This window comes from Copidosoma floridanum, unplaced genomic scaffold (assembly GCF_036245765.1).
Source record: "Copidosoma floridanum isolate Cflo_tuat_1 unplaced genomic scaffold, Cflo_Japanese_pri ptg000001l, whole genome shotgun sequence".
NCBI lineage: Eukaryota > Metazoa > Arthropoda > Insecta > Hymenoptera > Encyrtidae > Copidosoma > Copidosoma floridanum.
Window position 1 is genome coordinate 475,226 of NW_028321878.1, and position 20,803 is coordinate 496,028.

General features: G+C 35.9%; 4 protein-coding genes across 9 annotated transcripts; 2 read left to right on the forward strand and 2 right to left on the reverse strand.

Moving 5' to 3' along the window:
• Positions 1–27: 27 nt before the first annotated feature.
• TBC1D23 (TBC1 domain family member 23) lies at positions 28–7,838 on the forward strand. Of its 3 annotated transcripts, none has more exons than XM_089598130.1 (9): positions 28–634; positions 1,222–1,442; positions 1,583–1,787; positions 1,879–2,115; positions 5,772–6,156; positions 6,238–6,451; positions 6,532–6,864; positions 6,943–7,075; positions 7,143–7,838. In XM_089598130.1, exons 1-9 carry the CDS (start codon positions 600–602, stop codon positions 7,414–7,416), a joined length of 2,037 nt encoding a protein of 678 aa, XP_089454256.1. In that variant the 5' UTR covers positions 28–599; the 3' UTR covers positions 7,417–7,838. The 3 variants fall into 3 exon arrangements, with proteins under 3 accessions (XP_089454256.1, XP_014216221.2, XP_014216220.2); XM_014360735.3 differs by having other exon boundaries at positions 28–612; XM_014360734.2 differs by lacking the exon at positions 28–634 and adding an exon at positions 695–762.
• LOC149375972 (glutamate receptor ionotropic, kainate 2-like) lies at positions 2,324–5,375 on the reverse strand. Its single transcript, XM_089594037.1, has one exon. The coding sequence runs from the start codon at positions 5,207–5,209 to the stop codon at positions 2,324–2,326; it is 2,886 nt and encodes a 961-aa protein (XP_089450163.1). The 5' UTR covers positions 5,210–5,375.
• A 691-nt stretch (positions 7,839–8,529) lies between the features above and the next one.
• On the forward strand, positions 8,530–14,174 carry EMC1 (ER membrane protein complex subunit 1). Of its 4 annotated transcripts, XM_089597423.1 has the most exons (14): positions 8,530–8,749; positions 9,026–9,195; positions 9,538–9,837; positions 9,995–10,048; positions 10,332–10,487; positions 10,569–10,899; positions 10,971–11,274; positions 11,402–11,422; positions 11,798–12,132; positions 12,253–12,730; positions 12,812–13,009; positions 13,071–13,196; positions 13,270–13,497; positions 13,576–14,174. In XM_089597423.1, the coding sequence occupies exons 2-14, from the start codon at positions 9,044–9,046 to the stop codon at positions 13,734–13,736; spliced, it is 2,844 nt and encodes a 947-aa protein (XP_089453549.1). In that variant the 5' UTR covers positions 8,530–8,749; positions 9,026–9,043; the 3' UTR covers positions 13,737–14,174. The 4 variants fall into 4 exon arrangements, with proteins under 4 accessions (XP_089453549.1, XP_089454156.1, XP_089454190.1 ...); XM_089598030.1 differs by lacking the exon at positions 9,995–10,048; XM_089597873.1 differs by lacking the exon at positions 8,530–8,749 and having other exon boundaries at positions 8,853–9,195.
• Positions 14,175–14,908: 734 nt separating this feature from the next.
• On the reverse strand, positions 14,909–19,246 carry Tti1 (Telo2 interacting protein 1). Its single transcript, XM_089596799.1, has 14 exons — positions 19,166–19,246; positions 18,878–19,083; positions 18,673–18,809; positions 18,407–18,584; positions 18,152–18,329; positions 17,570–18,080; positions 17,319–17,501; positions 17,036–17,251; positions 16,731–16,961; positions 15,990–16,529; positions 15,616–15,916; positions 15,324–15,552; positions 15,111–15,245; positions 14,909–15,035 (listed from the first exon to the last, which is right to left on the reverse strand). Exons 2-14 carry the CDS (start codon positions 19,069–19,071, stop codon positions 14,949–14,951), a joined length of 3,120 nt encoding a protein of 1,039 aa, XP_089452925.1. The 5' UTR covers positions 19,072–19,083; positions 19,166–19,246; the 3' UTR covers positions 14,909–14,948.
• Positions 19,247–20,803: the final 1,557 nt, after the last annotated feature.

Genomic DNA, 20,803 nt, shown 5'->3' on the forward strand with positions numbered 1-20,803 from the left:
CGAACCTACTAAGAGAACCGGGCCGAACCAAAAGAGGGGTTTGAACCGTTCGAACTTTGAACAAATCTAGTGGATCGAATGCTAGGTATAAGCTGAAAATAAATTTTTTATTATTCTTACTTTTTTTTTCTCTGATATTTTTAACTGATAAGCAAGTATAAGAACGTAAGGTGATGACATTGTTAGCGAGAATAGTGACAAAAAATAAATAAATAAATAATGTTTATCTGCAATTAGCTCACTATTAAGTAATTTATAATTAGGTATGTACAGCGTGTAAAATATATCAAAAAAAGAGTGTGCTGATTGGTGTAGTGCGAGCTGTCATCGTGTGTAACAAGTAACAACGACTTGATGTTGACGAGTATGTGACATACATGAGTGTAGGTATATAGAAGAATGAAATAAGTGTTTACAATAATAAGGTTATTGCAATCGTGATCGATCACATCATCCTCTCTCGTAAACGTTAAGTATATCGTCGTCTAGTAAAAAATTTACCGTGTAAAAGCCATTTGTCGCTTGTGATGTAGCACAGCTGTTAAGTTTCAAGGATCGTAGCAAGAGGTGTCAACTAAAGGAAATGTCTCTAAAGGACGATGAAAGCACTTGGTAAATGTTTTTATACACACCCGTATGTATATATTTGGGATTATATATATATTAACATTGTTGTTATTTTGGAGTCCTCCTTTCTGTACGTCAAATGTTGCATATACTTTTGAAGCAAGAGTTGTTTTCAAAGTTATTTATTAGAATTTGGTGATAAGTATACCTGTATTCGAGTTTACTGTAATGTCGTAAACGTGGTTTTGAATGATTTTTTGATTTCCAAATTGTAACCTCATATGCATGAAAATCTGTCCTTTCAGTGGTGTCTACTTTGTTTAACTGAGTAACTCTCTAGACTACTTCCTGTTGATCTTTCATTAAAATGGATGTGCTAATTAGTGTTAAACTGCTAATTCCATCACACATAAAAAAAAAAAAAAAACTTTGTAGCTTCGGTAAACAGATTTGAAAAGTGGAGCAAACTTTTCTTTACGATTTTTTTACTGATATGTCAATTTACAATGTTTCTTTCTTTTTATTCAACTTAATAACCTACTGTTACGTTTACATTATATAATGCAACTTTAAATTAAATTTAACTTTTAAAAACTCGGTCTTTGGTTTGTAATATGAAGGTCTCAGTTGAATCTTATGAATATTTTTTTGTAGGATCTTGGAGTTAGAGGCAGCCCTCTTGGATGCAGAAGCACCTTCTGCATCTGATATATACGCAATTTGCAAAGGTCAGCCAGTGCCAGCTAATCTGAAGCCAGACGTTTGGCAAGCTTGTTTGGATGTCACTGACAGAGGGAACCAGCTAATACACTTCAATGAAGTTTTTGATCTTCCAGAGCAAAATACCATCAGAAATGATTGTCAACAATTAGTTAGTTAGTGCCATACTTTAATTATTTATTAGATGCTTCTTTTGTTTTCCTATGAATACAAAATTTCGTTTTTACGTCAAGATACTAAATTTAACCATGTAAGCTGTAAAATTGAATGACTCACGACAAATGCATTTTTACAGATAAGCTAGGAAATGACGATGAAGATAAAGTATCGGTTGTTTCTGACTTGGAATCCATCATAACTTTTTATTGTAAGAATAGAGGAAAAAGATATGAAAAAGGAAACGGTTGGCTCGAATTATTGGGCCCTTTGATAGCTCTAAAGTTGCCTAGATCAGCAACATATAATTTATTTGAAGCCATCAGAGACATTTATATTCCAAGGTGGGATTATTTATTTAGCAAAGTATGCAGTGTTAGAAAATAATACGTTCTCAAAAAATAGTTAAGGAATTTTTTTTTTTTTTAATTACAGAGGTGACACACATAGTGCTGTATTGAGGCTACTGCTGCTTTATCATGAGCCAGAATTATGTTCTTTCTTGGATACAAAAAGAGTTTCGCCAGATCAGTATACAAAAGGATGGATAAACACTTTGTTTGCTGGAGTCTGCTCCTTGCCAGCCATTTCAACCATGTGGGACTTGTATTTCATGCAGGCGGATCCATTTTTCATGATGTTTCTGTCGCTAATAATGGTCATAAATGCAAGGTGAGATTTTCCAAGGTAATGTTAATAACATACAAGTAGATAATTTTATCAAGTAGAGTTTGTTTAAATGCTGCATGTCATTGTTATTACGGAGAATAATGAGGTTACAAGCTTTAACTGAATATATTTTTCGATTAAATCTAACGTGTCGACACCCTATTTCGTTAAACTACCAGTTCTCTTTCAACTTGAAGTAAAAACGATCGATTCAGGGTTTTTCCGATTCATTTTCTTCTCTGAATTTCGTAGTATGTTCCGATCCTTTGGCAGTATGCACCGATTTCAAAGTGTGCATCGATTCTTTGGAACCGAGTCTACGAAGCGAACCCGCTGCAGACGAACCTTCGGCCTTTTCTTCGTCCTTAGTCGAGGACGCCTTGCTACCGCTCTTTTTGACCATCTTCACCGTTTTCGAGAAATCAAAGACAAATTTTATTTCTTGAACGAACGCCTCGGTCTTTGTGATCTTCTCCTCGATAGCCGTGTCGATGATATGTCCGTAGAACTCTCCCATGGCAAAGAGAATGGATATAAAACAGCCGAGTATCAAAATGAGGAAGACACCGCCGACGTTCGACATTCCGAGTTCGTTCGAGTTTTCCGGCTCATCCGATTCCTCGTCGCACTTGCCTCCACCTTTTTCCTTCCACCACTTTTGCTTCAGAGTATTAAGCTCACCTTTTTCTTGGAGATGCAGTATGGCCGTGCTGATCATCGTTCGATACGGAGAATTCGGGGGCATGGCTATGCCGTAGCCCTTGTTGTCGAGGAGGGTACCGACCTGCTGGAGTTCACAATGCCTCTCTATTTGATACTCGATGGTGGTGGATTCCATAAAAAAGGCATACTTTCTTTTTCCTTTGATCACTCGCTCGACACCCTCGTCGTTTGTCTTGGTAAACACCGAGGGCTTGGTGTCACTCATTGTGTTGAAGAGGCGCTGATACAGCGAGGTGTTGGAATTCTTGAAGAACGAGTAGGTTGCCCCGCCCTTGAGCGACCCGTAGGCGATTTTTGTCTGTTTGGCCAGATCCTCGACGTTGTCGATGGTCTCGTCCATCTTGACGGCCGTGAGAAAGGCAGCCAAATTGGCAGTGTAGCTCGAAACCATGATGAGAATGAAGAAATACCAAATGCCGGCGAGCAGCCGAACCGAGGCAGCCCTGGGCAGTATGTCGCTGCCCTGCTGCATGAGCGAGCCCATGGTGAACCAAAGACAATTGACCAGAGTAAAGTTGTTCTCGAGCTCCTCCGGCTCCTCGTTGCACGGATGAGGATTGATCCACTCGCCGGGGGCTATTCTCGCCTGGAGGAAAAGCATGAGCGAGACCATCAGGTAAGCTGTCGCCATGTACATCCAGACCTCGGGCGAGAGCGGCGACATGAAAGAGAAGAGCGCGGGCACGACCTTCTCGGCTTTGCTGAAGAGGATGCTGATGCCGAGGTTCATGAAGGGCGCGGTAAAGTCGACCGCGCTCTGGCGCTCGGACGTGATCGTCAAGTCGCAAATGGCCATGTCCGCCTTGAGCTCGAGCAAGCGTTTTATCAAGCCGTTCCATTGGCCGGTCACCGGATTCTTCGAGCCATAATTCCCATCCGGCACGAGCTCGAACTCGCACTTTATACCCAGGAACTCCTCGATTTTCGCGATGAGGTCGATGCAGTAGCCCTCGTACTTTTTGTCACCGATCGTTCTTCCACCCCGCCCGCTGCTACCCTCGTCGTCCTCGAGGAGGGTCACGTAGGGCGAGCCGACCCGCGTCGTCACCTTGAACGTCTTGCTCTTGGCCGCGACGGTCAGGGTATTGTTCATCTCCTGCTCGTTCCTGTTGATCCTCAAACTGTCGCCCGTCCACTCGCCGATCTTGGTCCGCTTGCCCGCTTGCACGTTGATCAGATCCAATTCGAAGGCTCGCTCGAGACCGGCGCCATCGGGCCTCTCAACGAAACTCATCAAGCCGGTCTTACGGCCGTACTTGGTCTTTCGCAACACCGTCGAGGTGATGTTGGGCCCGATCTCGTAAAGTTCCGGCGTATCCGCCCAGCAGTTCCTCGTCGACGACTCGAAGCTCAACGGAGCCGACTGTTCATCCTCGGTGGCGCCCATCCTGTTGTACTGGTCCTCCCGGTGTAGGCTCGTCACGGCGTCGGCAAACGCGAATACCGAGTCGTAGAGCAGCGCGGCCTCCACCGAGAACCCGTCGGAGCTCCCCAGCTCGTCCTTGGGAAACTTGAACTGGGTGATGTTGGCCACCGAGTCCTTGGATATAAAGTCCCGGAGATCGACGGACGAAGACTCGATGTTGACGAGCAGACACATGAAGTAGTCGCCCATCAGGCCCATCGAGCTCATGGTCTGCAGGAGCTTGGGGAGATTTTCGTTTTCTACGTCGAGCAGGATGCTGTTGAGGTTGAGCTTGTGTATGCTCTTGACCAGGCCCTCGTAGACCATGTTGACCTCGTGCTCCGTCTTGAGCTGACGGATCCGCCTGAGCTGCATCAGTTCCCTCAAGTTGATGGGATAGTTTTTCGGCCGGCCTCGGTTCTCGAGGGCTATCTGGATGCGGGCCAGGGCGTCGTACGATTGAAAAACAAAGGTGTAGGATTGCCAGGTCATGATGCGCGCTGCCTCGGCTATGGCGCGCTCGTAGCCGCCGTTGCCCGGGTAGACGTTCACGCTGTTCTGGGAGACGATCGGGTCGTCCTTTGGCCGGAAGGTGTACTCAAAGTGAGGTATGCCGAACTTGCCGGCTATGCTCGAGGCGACGCTGCGCGTCTCAATGGGCCTCGGGCCGAAGATAGCGGCGACCGGCTCCTCGGATAGGAGCTTGCAGATCAATTTCATCGACTTGTAACCATCCACCTCGACATTCTTCAGCTTGATTCCCTCGAGTCGAAAGAAACTCGGTTGTTCCTCGGCGAGGTCGCTAAGCGCTTGATCGAACGCGCGCTCGAGCTCATCCTCACCCTCGTGAAATATCGCCGCCACCTTGATCGTTTGCAAGGCGCTCGTCATCGTTACCAGCTGTCCACCGAGCAACCACAACCAAAGCATCCTCGTTATTGTTACCGAGCCGATCTGCTGCACTGACATCCTCCTAGTTTTCAACACGACCGATGATTATGATTACCTTTTTTTTCTTTTTTATCATCACCCGAGCCAAGTTCGCTTTGCACACTCGTTCGTTCACCTTTACTCGACGTTTTCTTAATTTTTGTTCAACATCTAATCGAGCTCTTATAATTGGGGGCCAAATGGTTTTGTTTTTCATTTCTTTTTCTTCGTGCACATTTTTTCAGCTCAAAAACATTGAGTAATAATAATGGTCAGCGAAAGAGAAACGATAAACTTTTCACGTAATTTCACGGCAATCGAGTAAAAGTACCGTGTCCCGTGTACCGCACGTTCGTGTGCACTTTTAGATTAAATGGCTTAAAAATAGAACATACCCTCGGTAGAAGCGCCCAGTGCACACTTGTGCAAGCAGATTTATTGGCCCTTTTTTGCGCCGAACGGTATGTATATACATATATGCATAATTATGTATCACTCGGGCGGGCCTTTTGAACATTCAAGCTCCTCAACTTACTGATGCAACAAATAGGTACTTTTTGATACTGTTGGGAACACTTTATTTGCTTTTTTTCTTTTTCAGAGAACAAATTCTAAATATGAAAGACGAAGAAAAACGAACGATCGTCGACGCTCTTGCCGCTATGCCCTGTGCTCTGGAAGCCGAGGACGTCACGGATTTTTGCTCGCTTGCTCAGTACTACTCCATGAAGACGCCCTCGTCGTTCAAAGTCGACCTCTACGGGATAATGTTCGGCGAGGGTGGGGACGAAAAATTCATCACTCACGCTCTGTGCCTACCCGTGTCCGCCCAAGAGCTTATTGAAAATACATCCGAGGTCTCGGAGTACTTGACCGGAGGTGCGCCGCCTGTCGAGGCTGTTAGGTTCTTCCTGGTCGATTGTAGGCCGGCTGAACAGTACAACGCTGGACACCTCAAGACCGCCTTCCACCTAGACTGCAATCTTGTAAGTTTTTTTTTTTTTTTTTTTTTTTTTTTTTTTCATTTCTTTTCAAAATAAGTCAAGTGTCGTTGTTGCTGTGTATAGATGCTGCAAGAGCCAGCAGCATTCGCGACTGCGGTACAAGGACTGTGGCAAGCTCAGCGTCAGGCAATAGCCGCGGGATCAGAGGCAGGTGGTGAACATTTATGCTTTTTGGGCAGTGGACGGCAAGAGGAGGATCGCTATCTTCACATGGTTGTTGCATCCTTCTTGCAGAAACACACTCAGTATGTCAGTATGGTGGTTGGTGGATACCAAGGTGATACTTGGGCTGTAAATTTTCGATGTGTTTGAAAAACTATTATTGTACTAATTGCTTTTATTTTTTGCTTTTGGCAGCTGTTCACGAATATTTCGGCGACGAAGTAGTTAATTTAGTGGATCACAATTCTCAGTACTGCTTGGTATGTAATACAAGTTTATTGGAAGGCGATCCCAGTGATGCAAGTCCAGCTCAAATGAAGAACAGTAATTCGGATCTTTTAGGAAAAATTGGTCAAGCCATGAAACTGAAAAGTCAAGAAATGAAGGGTAAACTGTTTGACTACATCGTCAATCCGGCAGTGAACACAAATAACAGTGCGGAAAAGACGAACGACAAAAATGCAGATACAAGCAGAGGCGAATCGAGTGCTCGGCCTGTCTTTAGCATAGATGATGACCAAGATTCCGGTAGATTTTTCAAAACATTAATTTAATAATAAAATTGTAGAAAAAGTCATCTTTTCTAAAAATAATACTGGCTTTCAGATATGACGATGGCATTAACTCAGAGTGAAGAGCCGATCGAAGTAGTTTCTATTCAACAGTGGTTGAAAGATCCAAACTTAGTTCATTCCTTCAAGTGTATGGAAGTCAAAGTCAATGGATACGTGTATGAAAGGTAAATGTAATGACTTTATAGCTTTAGCTAATATGAACAAAGTATTAAATTTCAATTGTTTTTCTAGTCATCTTTTAGTCACCGATACCCACATCATTGTTCTTCGTGAAATCCAGGGTCGAAAGGGAGCAGCACACGTAATAGTGAAACGTCCCCTATCAAGTATAGTCAGAATAACATCCAGAAAAAAACATCCAGATTTAATTACGTTTAAATACGGTTCAACGCAGTCCGATAGTGTAGTTATTTCTGACATGGACAGATTTCTCATACCCAATGCAAGTGAAGCTACAAAGCTAATCTCCCAACAAATAATGAAACAAATGAAATCATTGGAATAGTGAATTGAAGTATAGCGAATCATGTATATAGACATCGTGTACAGTGATTAATCAATTAATACACAAAATATTTTATCCACTACAATTAAAAGATTTTTGTATGATAAATTACTAATGTCCCATCAAGCAAGTATGATTCTTTTCGTCTACTGATGAAAATTGTTTGGTCAGACTGTAAAAATAAAGTTCGCTAAAAAAATGCACTTGTACTACTAATAATATTTTTAATGTTTTCAAAATAATCATAAAAATTTTTGTACAACTGCATTTTTTCTAACGTTCAAACGATTATTGTTTTTGGTTTTTTGATCAGAGTTTTAATAAATCATAAGCCGTTTATTCATATGTACAAATAAAGAAAAATGTTATTTATTTGAATAAAACAACCTATCAAAATTTGTAAACAAAATAAAAATAATAAATCGCCGTCTACGTCACCGCTTTTGAGATATTTTCTGTCATCAAGTTATTACAGTAGTTAAATATTTTTTAACTTCTTCCAATTGTATTGCGTATATGGAAGATTTCTGAAATTATTACCAATTAAAACTATTAAAATATTATAAATTGCATTTTTATAAAATTATAAATGATGTAGCTTCAGGTTATGACAAATCATAAAACTTTATATCAAATTTGCAATTTCCAGTCCCACACTGAATAGGGTAACGCAGATTATGCAGCCAGTTTAATTTATTATAGTTTTGTTCGCGAAAAGTGTATTTTTCTTCTTGGCATATATTTTAGAGAGGAGAGGACACGTAGGTATCTGTAACGCGAGTTCGCGACGCGATTCAAAAATTTTAATTGGAATTTTCCAAAACTTAAATCGCGTTGCATCATATGGAACATGTCCAATAAATATTATGCCGGTATGTGACTTACTGGCTTATCATTAGCAAACTTAAAAGTTATAGATATCGTTTAAAATCGTTATGACCGTGTGCGTGTGCTAACAAATTTACAAATCGGATGATGGACAGAGAGTTCCACTGATACAGACCGGGTTCTCCACACTATTATGGAACAACGGAACTCACTGACCCTTCTTGATACGTGTGACATCTGCATTGCCTACAACTCATGTTATATTTGTACATGTATGTAATCTGATGATGCGTAATCTTTTTGATTGACGTTTCTGAATTTTCTGTTGCAACTTTCACGCTAGCAAAATTTTCCTGTAGAAAAATAATGGTATAAAGTATCTGTATCTACGTTATGTTATCTCATGTCTAAATTTTTCTGAAAATCGTAACCTTACATCCATGTGACAACGTAGTGCGAACTGACGCAGCACAAAAAACTAACTACCACGGAAAAGTATAAAAATGTATGCGCTTCTTATATCCTATTTACCACGAGTTGCATGATTTTTAAAATCGGTTTATGCGTAATGGTAGTACTGCCTACTCATAAGTACCTGCAACATTATATACGTGTATCTTAAAAAGAAAAACAGTGCAGTCGACGTTTTTTTTCCTTGTTCTACTTGATCCCCATCACCTTATACCTTTCGATTTGAGCCACAAACTCAGTGCCGGCAGCCAGCTGACCTCTCTTATAACTTTAATAAGCAGACCTTATACCTTAATTATAATAATTACAGAAGAGAGGGACTAGCATCATGTCCGTTGTTCATACGCTGCTTGGCATTTCCCGGGGCAATTTTTGTCGTCTTTTCACTGACTCGCAGTTCCTCCAGTGCCTCGTCATCTTCCTCAGTCTTTTGAATTTATCTCAATGTCTTTATGAGGACCAGATTGGCAAGTTTGACTGGTGAGTACTTTATCTGTGCGCTCTTTTAACCTCTCATTTAGTGTGTGTAAACAGCTCTTTCATCGCGTTTATGCATATATTTGATCAGTTCAACTTTGTGATTCATTATCAAATAGGCAATTTTTAATCAAACTAATCCTGTATTTTGAAATATATTTGATCTAACTGTACGTACATATTTAATTTGGGTTTACAAAGCTGACTAGTTGCCAAAAGTAAGCTACCTGCTCATGTTTGTAAACTTTATTTTTTAACAAAATTGATACATCAAATGCATTCACGAAATTTTATGTAAAAAACAATCTGCATACTTGCAAATAAAAAGCTCTTATTTACTTTTAGGAAACAAAACTATGTTGGCAAAGTCAAATATGCCAGTTTTGATTCTGTTTATGCTGCCAAAAAGATCATTGTTGTCACTGAAGAAAACGTTATTGCAGCCCTAAATATAAGGACAGGTCAAATATTATGGAGGAGATTATTTGAAAAAGGATATGCTGGACAAGTAAGAGCATTTGCAAATGTAGCAAATGGAGAATTTGTTTCGGTAAGTGGAAATGTGCCAGCAATCGTCCGTTATTGGAATTTAGCTACTGGACATATCCTGAATGAATGGACATTGGCCGAACGTAATCCAGATAGGTTGGTTGTTTAATTTCCAATTTTTCAATTGATTTAAAAATTGTATGTTTTACAACAATTAGTTATTTCATTAAAATGAAATTTACATGTTTTGAACCAGTCTGAGCAAAAGTTGATCATTATAATAAATATTTAAATTATAAAATTGTTATTTCAGAATTGATACTCCATTTATAACATATTCATCAAAAGGGCTTTACAGTAGTGAAAGGTTTCACTTTTGTTATAACTTTTATGTTGTGCACTGTAAAGCACATTTTCTATCAATTCATTCCTACTTACTGCAAATTAGACTAAAAAATTATATCTAATGATTTATACACATATTTCACAATTCAATGTTGTGCTTAAAACTATTAGCAATGATTATAGCAAAAAAGCAATGATTCTCAAAAAAATTCACTTAAAAAAAAAAAAATACACTGAATTAATAAATTGATGTAATTATGTAAATAAATCTTGATCAATTTATGAGCATTTTAATTTTTGTACAGGATAGAAGATGTAAAGTGGCACATAAGGGATGGAAAGCTGCATCATATATTACCAATTTATAATAGTGGCATTGAAGTAACTTCATACGATTGTAAAAGTGGAGAGAAATTAAACACTAGAAATATTTCTGCGCCATTTATTTCACAAGAAACAAAGTTAGTTAACAACAAAATAAATTTGTATGATCTTTTTTTATTGCTTTGTAATAAAGTTCACAAATTATAATATGATTTCAGGTGTCTGTTGGCAGCTTCATACTACATCTGCTTAGTAGGAAATAGTGACCAAGCAAAGTTATCCTATGTAAATATTTTCGATTTAAAATCTCAGCCACAGTTAAAACCAATCAACGCAATATTCGACTCTCATGGACCGTACCATATTTCTCTTGTTCCTGGAAATGTAGCTGCAATAACAGTCAGTGCTGGTAATAGTCGTAAAAAGCGCATGATATTATTTGAGCAAGATCCTATTCCGATACCGCGAGATATTGAAGGCGAGAACTTTTTATATCTTACCACATTGGATGGAAAAAAAGTTTTATTAGAAACATCTTACAATAATGGCGTGAGTTTCGTTGTAATTTAAATACAGGACAAGAATATTTGTATGTAACAATCATGATTAATTATTCCTAGGCAACAAGAATCACAGCCACTGAATTGAGCGCAAATGAAGCACAACCAGAAAAGATTGCCTATGTTACGAGCAATAGCCTTTACATGCCAAAAATTGTAGCAAATGATTGCACTTACCAGACACTCAAGGCCAAGAACTGCAAGTTTTTGTTAGCATCAGAGGATCACAGCATCAGTTTGTTGCACCAAAAAGTAGTGTGGACTAGAGAAGAAGCGCTGGCCACAATTTCTGCCGTTGAAATCGTTGATTTGCCTATATCCGACCGTGAACAGGCTATTGAAAAGGAATTCGATCAAACTGAAAGTACGTATTTATAAGTCATTCGGAACTTCTCAATTTAATTTTATGAATACAAAATTTCGGTCTTAATAAAACGATGACTTTTCTCAATCTCGTTAACCAAACTCCTTTTTTTAATGGCTGCTGTCAGATCTTGATGTAGACAGTTCATGTAAGTAATTAATTGTGGAAAAAATTAAGAGTTGAAAGTTTTATAGTGTATTGTAAGGCACGTAATTACTGGATACGTTCGATTTTATATTATTATAAAACTGAGCAGTTCCCATCGTTGTTATAAATTGCTTGCCTGAGCTTATTAGAATGAGCTCGTAAATTCTATTATTATAATCGTTTGACATTTAATTTAGAGCATGAATTTTAGGTGTTTCGAGTGTTTTGTAGTTTAAAGTAAATTATGCTTTTAGTTTAGTATTCAAGAGCTAGTGTTCTAATTGAATAACATCTTTTTTTTAAGTTTCTGATTGTGACATGACTAAATTATGAAAAATGAACCAACAAAGTTTTAATAATTCAATGAAAAATTTAGGGGACGTTTTTGGTATGCTCATTCGAAGACTGACATCCCAAGCTAACCAAATGAAAACATTTATCGAAAGTATTTTGGGCTTGGAACCACTGCAATCTAGTCAGAGGGCTGATTTGGTCCGTGACAAGTTCGGTCTGCATAAAATAATTGTTGCTGTTTCGAATGCTGGAAAAATATTCGGCATTGAAACAAAAAGAGGAGAAATAATTTGGCAGCTGAGAATTCCTAATATCCGTGGTTTTGACCTATATACAAAGAATATAATATTGTACATCCAACGAGGCAGTAGACATTTTCCGCATCCTGCTTTTTGCTCGCTTATTGCCGCTGATAAGGTAATTAATTATGTATAAAAAATTTGTTAAATTTATCGATTCTTCCCTTTTATGAAGTAAAACTATTGGTAAACTTAATCTAAACATTGTAAAATGATGACACTTTACTTTTTGATCCAGGAAACCAATAACGGCGTAATATTTTCGTTCAATCCAATAAATGGCCAACCACTAAGTGATATTTCCAGATTAGGATATCGGATCAAGCAATCGCTTTTGCTCCACACGACAACGGATACTTATCTACGGCCGATCGTTCTTCTTGACTCTGACGATCGTGTACACGTTTATCCTGATATTGCAAACCCGATAGCCGAGAGCATTTTGAACAACTTGTACATATTCACAGTTAACAAAACAACAGGCGTGATCACTGGCTACTCGTTGCAATTCGCGTCTGGCAATCATCATGCACATAAAGTGTGGGAACAAGTTTTCAATCCAAAAATTCAGCGGATAACGCATGTCGCCTCGAAAAATCCAATCGAACGGGTACACTCGCAAGGTCGTGTGTTGAGTGATAGATCGGTTTTGTACAAGTACATAAATCCAAATTTGGTAGTAATTGTAACGCAAGGAATCAGTGCTGCTCACAAGGGTCAATATTTTTCTTATAGGATTATAATCACACCACATTCAGTACCACAAATTAATTTTTTTACTTATTTATCTGCTGCAGGTACGCTTAATCTATATTTAATAGACGTTGTCTCGGGTAACGTGATTTACTCGAACGTCCACAAAAGAACTAAGGGACCCGTTCATATTGTTCATTCCGAAAACTGGCTAGTTTATAGTTATTATAATGAAAAAAGTCGCAGGACTGAAATTGCGACTCTAGAATTGTACGAAGGCAAAGCTCAAAGCAATACAACAGGTAATTTTTTTTAAAAATAAAATAAAAATATTCCTATTAGTAACATTAATTCTCTGTCCAGTTTTTTCATCACTTAGTAACATGAAGTTACCGATAGTTGAAAGGCAAGCCTTCATTTTTCCTGCTTACATAGAATCATTACAAGAAACTATTACTGAAAAGGGTATCACTAGCAAACATATTCTAGGTAAATTTTTGTTTCTTTATTTTGAAATAATCTGTAAATATCTTTAATAGTTATCAAATTTTATTTATTTTAGTCGCTTTGGCCAATGGCGGAGTTTTAGAGTTACCATGGATATTATTAGATCCTAGACGACCAATCAATCCGGAACTACGAGAAGAAGGTGTCATTCCTTATATGCCAGAGATACCAATTCACATGGATAGTATTATAAATTATAACCAAAGCGTTTATAGGGTATCTGGAATTCACACGAGCCCTAGTGGCCTTGAAAGTACATGTCTGGTTTTTGTTTATGGATTAGGTAAGCTACATATCAATATCTTAATCTTTTGGTACGTATTGTCAAATAAAAAACTTCTTTGGCAAATATTTTTTACAGATTTGTTTTACACGAGAGTCGCGCCGTCAAAAACATTTGACCTCCTAAAGGAAGACTTTGACTACTATCTGATTGTTATTGTACTCTCGGCTCTTGTGATTTCGTCATATGTAACGAAAAAATTAGCATCTCAAAAGGTACAAAAACAAGCGTGGAAATAATGCAGCTGTTTTAACATTTCGAATCTGCCTTTATGCGCAATACACTATATAGCTGCTACAAATGGTATGATATTTATCCACGTATTTTAGTAATTTTATAAATGGAGAAACACAAATTCACACGTTCAACGCGTACATATTTGCAAATGCATATACCTTAACTTTCGTAATCCAAAGATTCTTTGAATGGATGAAAAATTGTATCTTACAATTCAGGGAACTGATGATTATAAAGTATGTAAGAACGTAAGGTTAATTAGTTTGTATTTATTAATAAAATGTTTTACGTATATCGTTACAGATCGTTTTGAACCTTAGGAAAAAATGTTTATTATCTAATTCATGAAAAGTTTTAGTGTACGTCTGCATAGTATACTGAGAATTACAAATCTGTATTATAATAGTGAATTTATGAAGTACACATCGTTATAATTTACTGTGTGTAGTCACGCCATGATCATTAAATGATCAATCAATATTTTTGCTATTGGTAAATTGTTTTACTAATAAATTTTATATCATCATAATTGTGTCTGAACTGCCAGAAAATTGTAATACTTAATGATGTGATTGGTACTGCATTTGGATAGAGAAACTTAATACATCCATACTCATTTATGTATGTATGCATGTTTGTTTATAAAATAATGTTATGGTTCTCTTTTTTTATGTACATGCAACTAAAGAGAAAATCGTAATTAAAGATTATCTCTTTTGTATGATCAAGTGTGCAAAGAAAATAAATTAATTGTGCATCCCACGGTTCTGATGTCAACGTATAACATATAGAGTAACTGACTGAAACTAATCAAAAAGTAAGAATGGTAAAAAAAAATAGTTGTATTACATGGCTGATCAGTAAAACTACATAATAGATTCTACTTGTTAGTAGTATGTAAATACTTTTTAGAACTTGACAGATAGAAAAAATAAAAATTTTTATTCGTTTTCATCTGGACAACAGAACAATTGATCGGTTTCATGTAAAAATCAAACTTTTCACTTAATCAAATAGAATACATAATTCAGACCTATAATTTATGTTTATTCAGCAAAACAGTCAGTCAGACAAAGTGAGGTCATTATTCGAATATTTTTGGCACAGAATATTATTTTTCAATTATTTACAATTGACAATATTGTATATTTTTCATATAAAAATTTATATACAGGTTCTTCAATGAATATAAAAATTTTATCAACATTGAATGATCACAAGAGTTCCAACTTAGAGAGTGCATAACTTGAAATTGTAAATACGTTCTGTCGATAATTACTTTTGATGTCGCAATTTTCCACCTAATAAAAGAACAATGTGTTAACGCTGATTTATTTTTATTATTAGACAATGAAAATAATGCACTAATTTTTTACCATTGAATACCAAACACTGTGGTTATTTTCGAGTATTACTGGCTCTACATGTCGATCCCAAATATCAATACATTTAATCCAGACTAAATCTACATCGTAATCGGCTATGGCTTTGTACATATTTACACAACATTCCTTAGGACAATAAAAGATATGTAAACAAACACGTATATCTTTTCACATTTTTTTGTTGCACTGGTTTTACGTAAATACCTGAAGTTTTGAATGCTGGTGAAAATCAAGATACGATTCCGTGATACTTAAAATATTCCAGGTATCCTTTTCAAGAAGTTCCAAGTCTTTAACAAACCTTCCTAGTTTGGATAAGATTTCCTTTTGCAATTTAAATATTTGTGTTAACTTGTAAGTACTTTCTGAATCTTTTTTATAACTTTCTGTACTGGATTTCTTTAAAAAGCTCGAAAGTGCAGGTAAAATTTGTCTGAAATATCATTACGCTCCTGAATTAATGTTCAATATGATCATGGCACGCGTGTTTACTTACTTTAAAGTTCTGGATCTTATAAAATCTTTTGCAACTCGAGCAAGACAGCACAACAACTGCCACGCGCGATTTACAAGAATTGGATTAGGATTCTGAAATCTATCTACCAGTGGATGCCAAATTTCGTGAACTATCGGCAGTAACTCGTTTTCCATATTTTTTAAGACTGATAGTCCTTCTGTCAATGTTGACATTGCCAAAGATGATTCCGTAAAATCTTGTGATGGTACAAAGTGCAAGCATCTCTTCATTATATCTTTAACCATTTTAACAGATCCGGAAACTTCAACTTCTTTTGTTTCTAATAAAATGTTAAATCTCTCAGAGCCTTGTAAAGAATTTTTAAATACGTAATTAAAATAAAAAATATATACCTTCTAGAGCGTCAAATTCTTGAAAGTATTCTTTTGAATTATTTTTTAATTCTTCAAAACTGTCAACTTTTTCCTCATTTTCGTATGAAGTAGAAACATTCTTGGCATTGCGGTACTCTAAAAAATTATTGATAATTTTTTCTGATACCCTTAAATTCCTAATATCTTTAAAGTACTCATTATTTTCTGTAAAATCTTGACTAGTAGATAATCTTTTTACGCACATCACGAATGCGTAAAAAACTCTGATAAAAGACTGAGCGTTGCGTTTCTGAATATTAGCACTTGATTCTCTGAGTAAATCATCAACTATGCTCTTCAAATGAGGCAAGAAATCGATTGTGCTGTAATTTGTAACAACTCCGACTACATCTAAAACTCTTGGATATCTGTCTATACGATGAAGCTTCATAGTTATATGATACGATATGTAGTCGACGTTGTTTTGAAATAAATTTTCTATTGAGTCCTGCTTTAGCGATTTCGCAATTGTTTTAAGAGTTTCAAGTCCTATCAACCGCGTTAAGTAATATTCACTACCTAAAAAAATAAATGGAAAGATTTCATTAATAAAACAAAAAAAATATTTTATTAGAATTTTTAAATTAAATTGGTTTTTGTAAGTAATTTGTCAAAAATCACAATTTTAACTCATTACTATACATCCTACATGGTGCACCATGGAACTTTTATTTATAGAATGTAACATCGTAAATTATATAAAATAATTAATATTATTACCAGCTTTTTCAATGATAAGGTATAATGATTTTAAGAGAAACTGTTGATAATCATCTTGCAAAACTTTTGCCGTTATTCCAAGACCTTCAAGAAGAAGACAAGAGGACACTATGTTATGTTGAGCTGTTGGAAGGTTTACTTCATCTGATATTTTTGTGGGCTGGTTCCAAAAATCTGATGCTACATAGTGTTCAATAACTTGTTGGCAAATCAACTTTCGTTCTGTACAATCTGTAAAAACTATTAGTCACGTATATTTAAAAAATTACTACAGTGCTTAATGAACAAGTTATAAAATATTCTACCTTCTAAAATAGTATTTAACATTAAAACAAATTCTTTTTTTAATTCTGGTAGATCTAGTGTCATTTTCAAAATGCTGTCAACTAGTATTTTGGAATCTCCCAACTCTCCGATGCATTTCAAAACATCATAAAACTTTGCAATCGTAGTATCATGAAATAAAAATTTAAACTGTTTCCAAGACTCAGTATTTTGACAATGTACAGTTTCGTCGAAATCTGCAATTTATTTGTTAGTGCATCAATATAAACATTTTTCAATAAAAAGTATACAAAAAGATCCTACTTGTTGTAGTCGTATCTTCCAGCAACGAAACATTACTACAATCAAGTTCAGCTATACTGACAAGCGTTAATAATAACTTTCGTAAATGTGCCGATGAAAGCAAGATCACGGACAATCGTTGTTTATCCAGAAATTTCAAATATCCAGTTAATCGATTTAACCAAACTAATTGTAAGGTTTCACCTGAACAAAATCGTAATTTTTGAAACATACAATTTATTGTATATATTTTAATGAAAGAAAAAAATTACCAGAGGTCCTAATGATTCTTGGCATTTTTGTCAATAAGTCATAAAAATTGTCTTCTAAAATTTCAACAGTACATTTCATTGTTTCATCTAGAAAACATTTCTCTTGAATCTCTTTCAAAACTTTTCTTGTATCGTTGGCAACTTGTTTATTTTCATCTACTGATAGTATCATTAAAATTTCTAGAAGTGTTTGGAAGCATAGCTTCATATTTTTACAGCAATTTAACAGTATATGGCTGACTCCAATGGAAAGCTCTTGTCTAACTTTAAAATTTGAATGCTTCGTCAATATATCTAAGTCTTCAAATACAATTTTAAACTTTTGACATGCTGTAGTATACCACTCTGAAGTTCTTTTTGTATTTTCCAAAATGTTCTTCATTGCTTCAAATTCTTTAACATTTTTTGTACCAAAAATGGCCTTTGTTATTAAAGTTTTTGTAGAACTTTCTTCTTCTGGAATGTCACGCATCACTAATGCTGTTACTCGGCTCCACGCTCTAATCGCTATCTAAAAAATTTTAATATATAGCAATGTATACTTTATAACATGCAAATATTTTTAAAAAAATAGTTATTAACCATGGTGATTTTATGATTTTGAGTATCATGTCCAAGGGCGATATCTAGAAAACCTTTAACAATTCCTGGCAAGCACAACATAATTACATCAGCAATTTGACTACGTAAAACTGTATCATGGGAGTCAGCTTCATCATGTATTTGTAACAAAACCATGACAGTTTCTATGGCATATATTCTAGAAGATGAAGTTTTTTTTAAATTGTGTAGAATTTTTTTATGTTAGCAGAAATAAGATATCAAAAATAACTTTACCTGAGGGAGATAGATCTTTCTAATCTAGCTAAAGAAATACATAAATAAATTCCATGGCTTAATAAAGCAGCATATTGTCTAGTATAAAACTGTTCAATGATGCTTGTCGAGCTGTGCTTGATCAAATCTCTTAAACACAAGATAGCTATTTCTTTCAACTCCTCGTGAGCTTCTATTACTAAAAATCATATTAAAACTATTAATTTATGAATTTACTTTTTGTAATGAGGGCTTACTTGTTGGTTAACTTGTTAAATAAAACTTACAAGACAAAGATTTATCTTTATCAGAAATTTGTGAGCGCAAGCATCTATAAATTTTAAAAAATAGTTTTAAATCATCTAGTCTGATTTTTATAAGAACAGCCCTCATGGCCTGAATTAGTTTTATGTTATCATCCTTCCTGAAAAAAATAGTCATTAGACACTTGTTACATTGTTGCATACTTGCTACATAAATCTCTTTCTTTACCCAAAGGTACCATTTTGTAAGTGAAATGTCAGAGGCAGGAGAATATTGACATGCTTAAAAAGGACTGTGTTACTGGACATTTTGCTGATCAGTTTAGCAATTTGTTCGGCCTTCTCAGGACTGGGCTCTTGGTCAAACGAATCGCATAGCGGCTTCAAAACTAAAATAACCTCAGCTACCGATAATTCATCCATTTTTTTCACCTGCTATTAAAACTAGTCCACAATAAAATCATCAATGTAATATTTAAATAAAAGATCTACATTTTGGAGATAATACCGCACTCACCAAAAACTTATTCTACTGACATTTAAAGACGAATTTGCCTCTTTTACGACTTGACCGTAGAAACTGTCCAATGAAAATTCACTCCTTTTAATAGACACACACACTGCGTGACAAGATTTGTTCGAGGCTTTAACTCGGAGTCGGAAACTTGGGTGGATGGAGGACCGATGAACTTCACCGAATCGAACCAGACCAACCGAATACACCTATAAGTATGTGTGCCTACCCAAAGCTTTGGCGATTCAATTTAAACGGATGGATGCCGAAAAAACACATAGCGAAATAGATAGGTACCAACCATATTCTATACTTTCATCCTGAGTTCCAAAGTTATAAAATTATATTACGTGTTTTAGTTGGATGGAGTTATAAATGGACATGATAAGTCCCCTTATTTCATATATAAATTCACGGTGTTTAAATAGTACGTGTAGGTATACAGCAACTCGGATTGCGAACGCGTTTATTGTTCTTACCAAGAGCGCAAAGCAATACGCGCGAACTGGAAGAAAAATATTTTTGCACGGTTTCATATATCTTTTGTGGAGTTTCATCAAAAACTACAATAATGAGACGTATGAACCCAAACAAGATGTTTACAAATAATGAATAAACAATTCGATTTCGATTCATGGAAAACAAAAAAAGTGTGGTAAACGTTTGAGAGCAATGTTGTTACGTGTTTAAAAATATAAAATTTTCGTAGTTCATTAAAAAATGTACGTCTTGCTTCAACAAAATATTTAATTAAGTTTAACGAATATCGCGCCCATGAGTTTGACATCCAACGATTATGAACAAACTTCTTTTATTATTATCTCGCTAATTGTACAGTGCATGCATTGATATACAAAGATTGGTATGAATGTAATATTGTATGATAATTTTTTATTTACCTTAAAGCAGAATAAAGTAATTGCTTACGTAGCTACATAGTTTTATCTACCTACCCCGTACAAACTATACGTGAGTTCTCGGAAGTTGGGAAGTTAGGAAAACAATACCTACCGGATAACCGGATCGAATCGTCGACACCTCGTAGTGTATTCTTATGCATATGGGTCATTCTATAAAAAAAGAAATTTCCCATGTCCTAATCAAATTGAAATTCCATTCACATAGATCTTGTTTTAAAACTTTTTTAAATAATAAAATGTTTTTAAAAAATTTTTTTTAGCCAAAGTCATAACTAAAATTAGGTCATGAAATTGCTTTAATTTATAGTAAAAAAAAAAAAAAAAAAAAAAAAAATGGCTGAATTGACGTTACGCATCGTGTCTCACTCAGAAATTTGTATTTGACGACACCTGAAAGCCAAATTTTAATTACTTTTGCGCCACATAGGACCCTAAAGTAATTAGCATAAGCTTTAATTTTGTGTAGTTTAGAGAACCAAAAAAAAAGTTTTTTTCCAAAAGTTGCCTGCCGTTGAAAGTATTGCTTACTCAAAATCTGATAAATTCAATAAGTATATCCGCCAAAGGTAAATACTCTCGTAAATGCGCACAATGGAATTTGGGGGTGCTCTCCAATCCAGTTTTGTACATCTTGCGAAGGTTCATATTGTATAGCGGCGAAAATCAAAAAACAAATTTTCTATACATGCTCACAAGAATTCGTAAAGTAAATCTCCCCAAA

Coding starts and splice junctions, on each gene's coding strand:
- TBC1D23 (XM_014360734.2), top strand. CDS start 707: ATGTTGCATATACTTTTGAAGCAAGAGTTGTTTTCAAAGTTATTTATT. Junction 1,788..1,878: donor AGAGACATTTATATTCCAAG/GTGGGATTATTT, acceptor TTTTAATTACAG/AGGTGACACACATAGTGCTG. Junction 6,157..6,237: donor TCCACCTAGACTGCAATCTT/GTAAGTTTTTTT, acceptor TGCTGTGTATAG/ATGCTGCAAGAGCCAGCAGC.
- LOC149375972 (XM_089594037.1), bottom strand. CDS start 5,209: ATGTCAGTGCAGCAGATCGGCTCGGTAACAATAACGAGGATGCTTTGG.
- EMC1 (XM_089597423.1), top strand. CDS start 9,044: ATGTCCGTTGTTCATACGCTGCTTGGCATTTCCCGGGGCAATTTTTGT. Junction 9,196..9,537: donor CAGATTGGCAAGTTTGACTG/GTGAGTACTTTA, acceptor ATTTACTTTTAG/GAAACAAAACTATGTTGGCA. Junction 13,010..13,070: donor AGCTCAAAGCAATACAACAG/GTAATTTTTTTT, acceptor TTCTCTGTCCAG/TTTTTTCATCACTTAGTAAC.
- Tti1 (XM_089596799.1), bottom strand. CDS start 19,071: ATGGATGAATTATCGGTAGCTGAGGTTATTTTAGTTTTGAAGCCGCTA. Junction 18,810..18,877: donor TTACAAAATGGTACCTTTGG/GTAAAGAAAGAG, acceptor TATTTTTTTCAG/GAAGGATGATAACATAAAAC. Junction 16,530..16,730: donor CCTTATCATTGAAAAAGCTG/GTAATAATATTA, acceptor TTATTTTTTTAG/GTAGTGAATATTACTTAACG.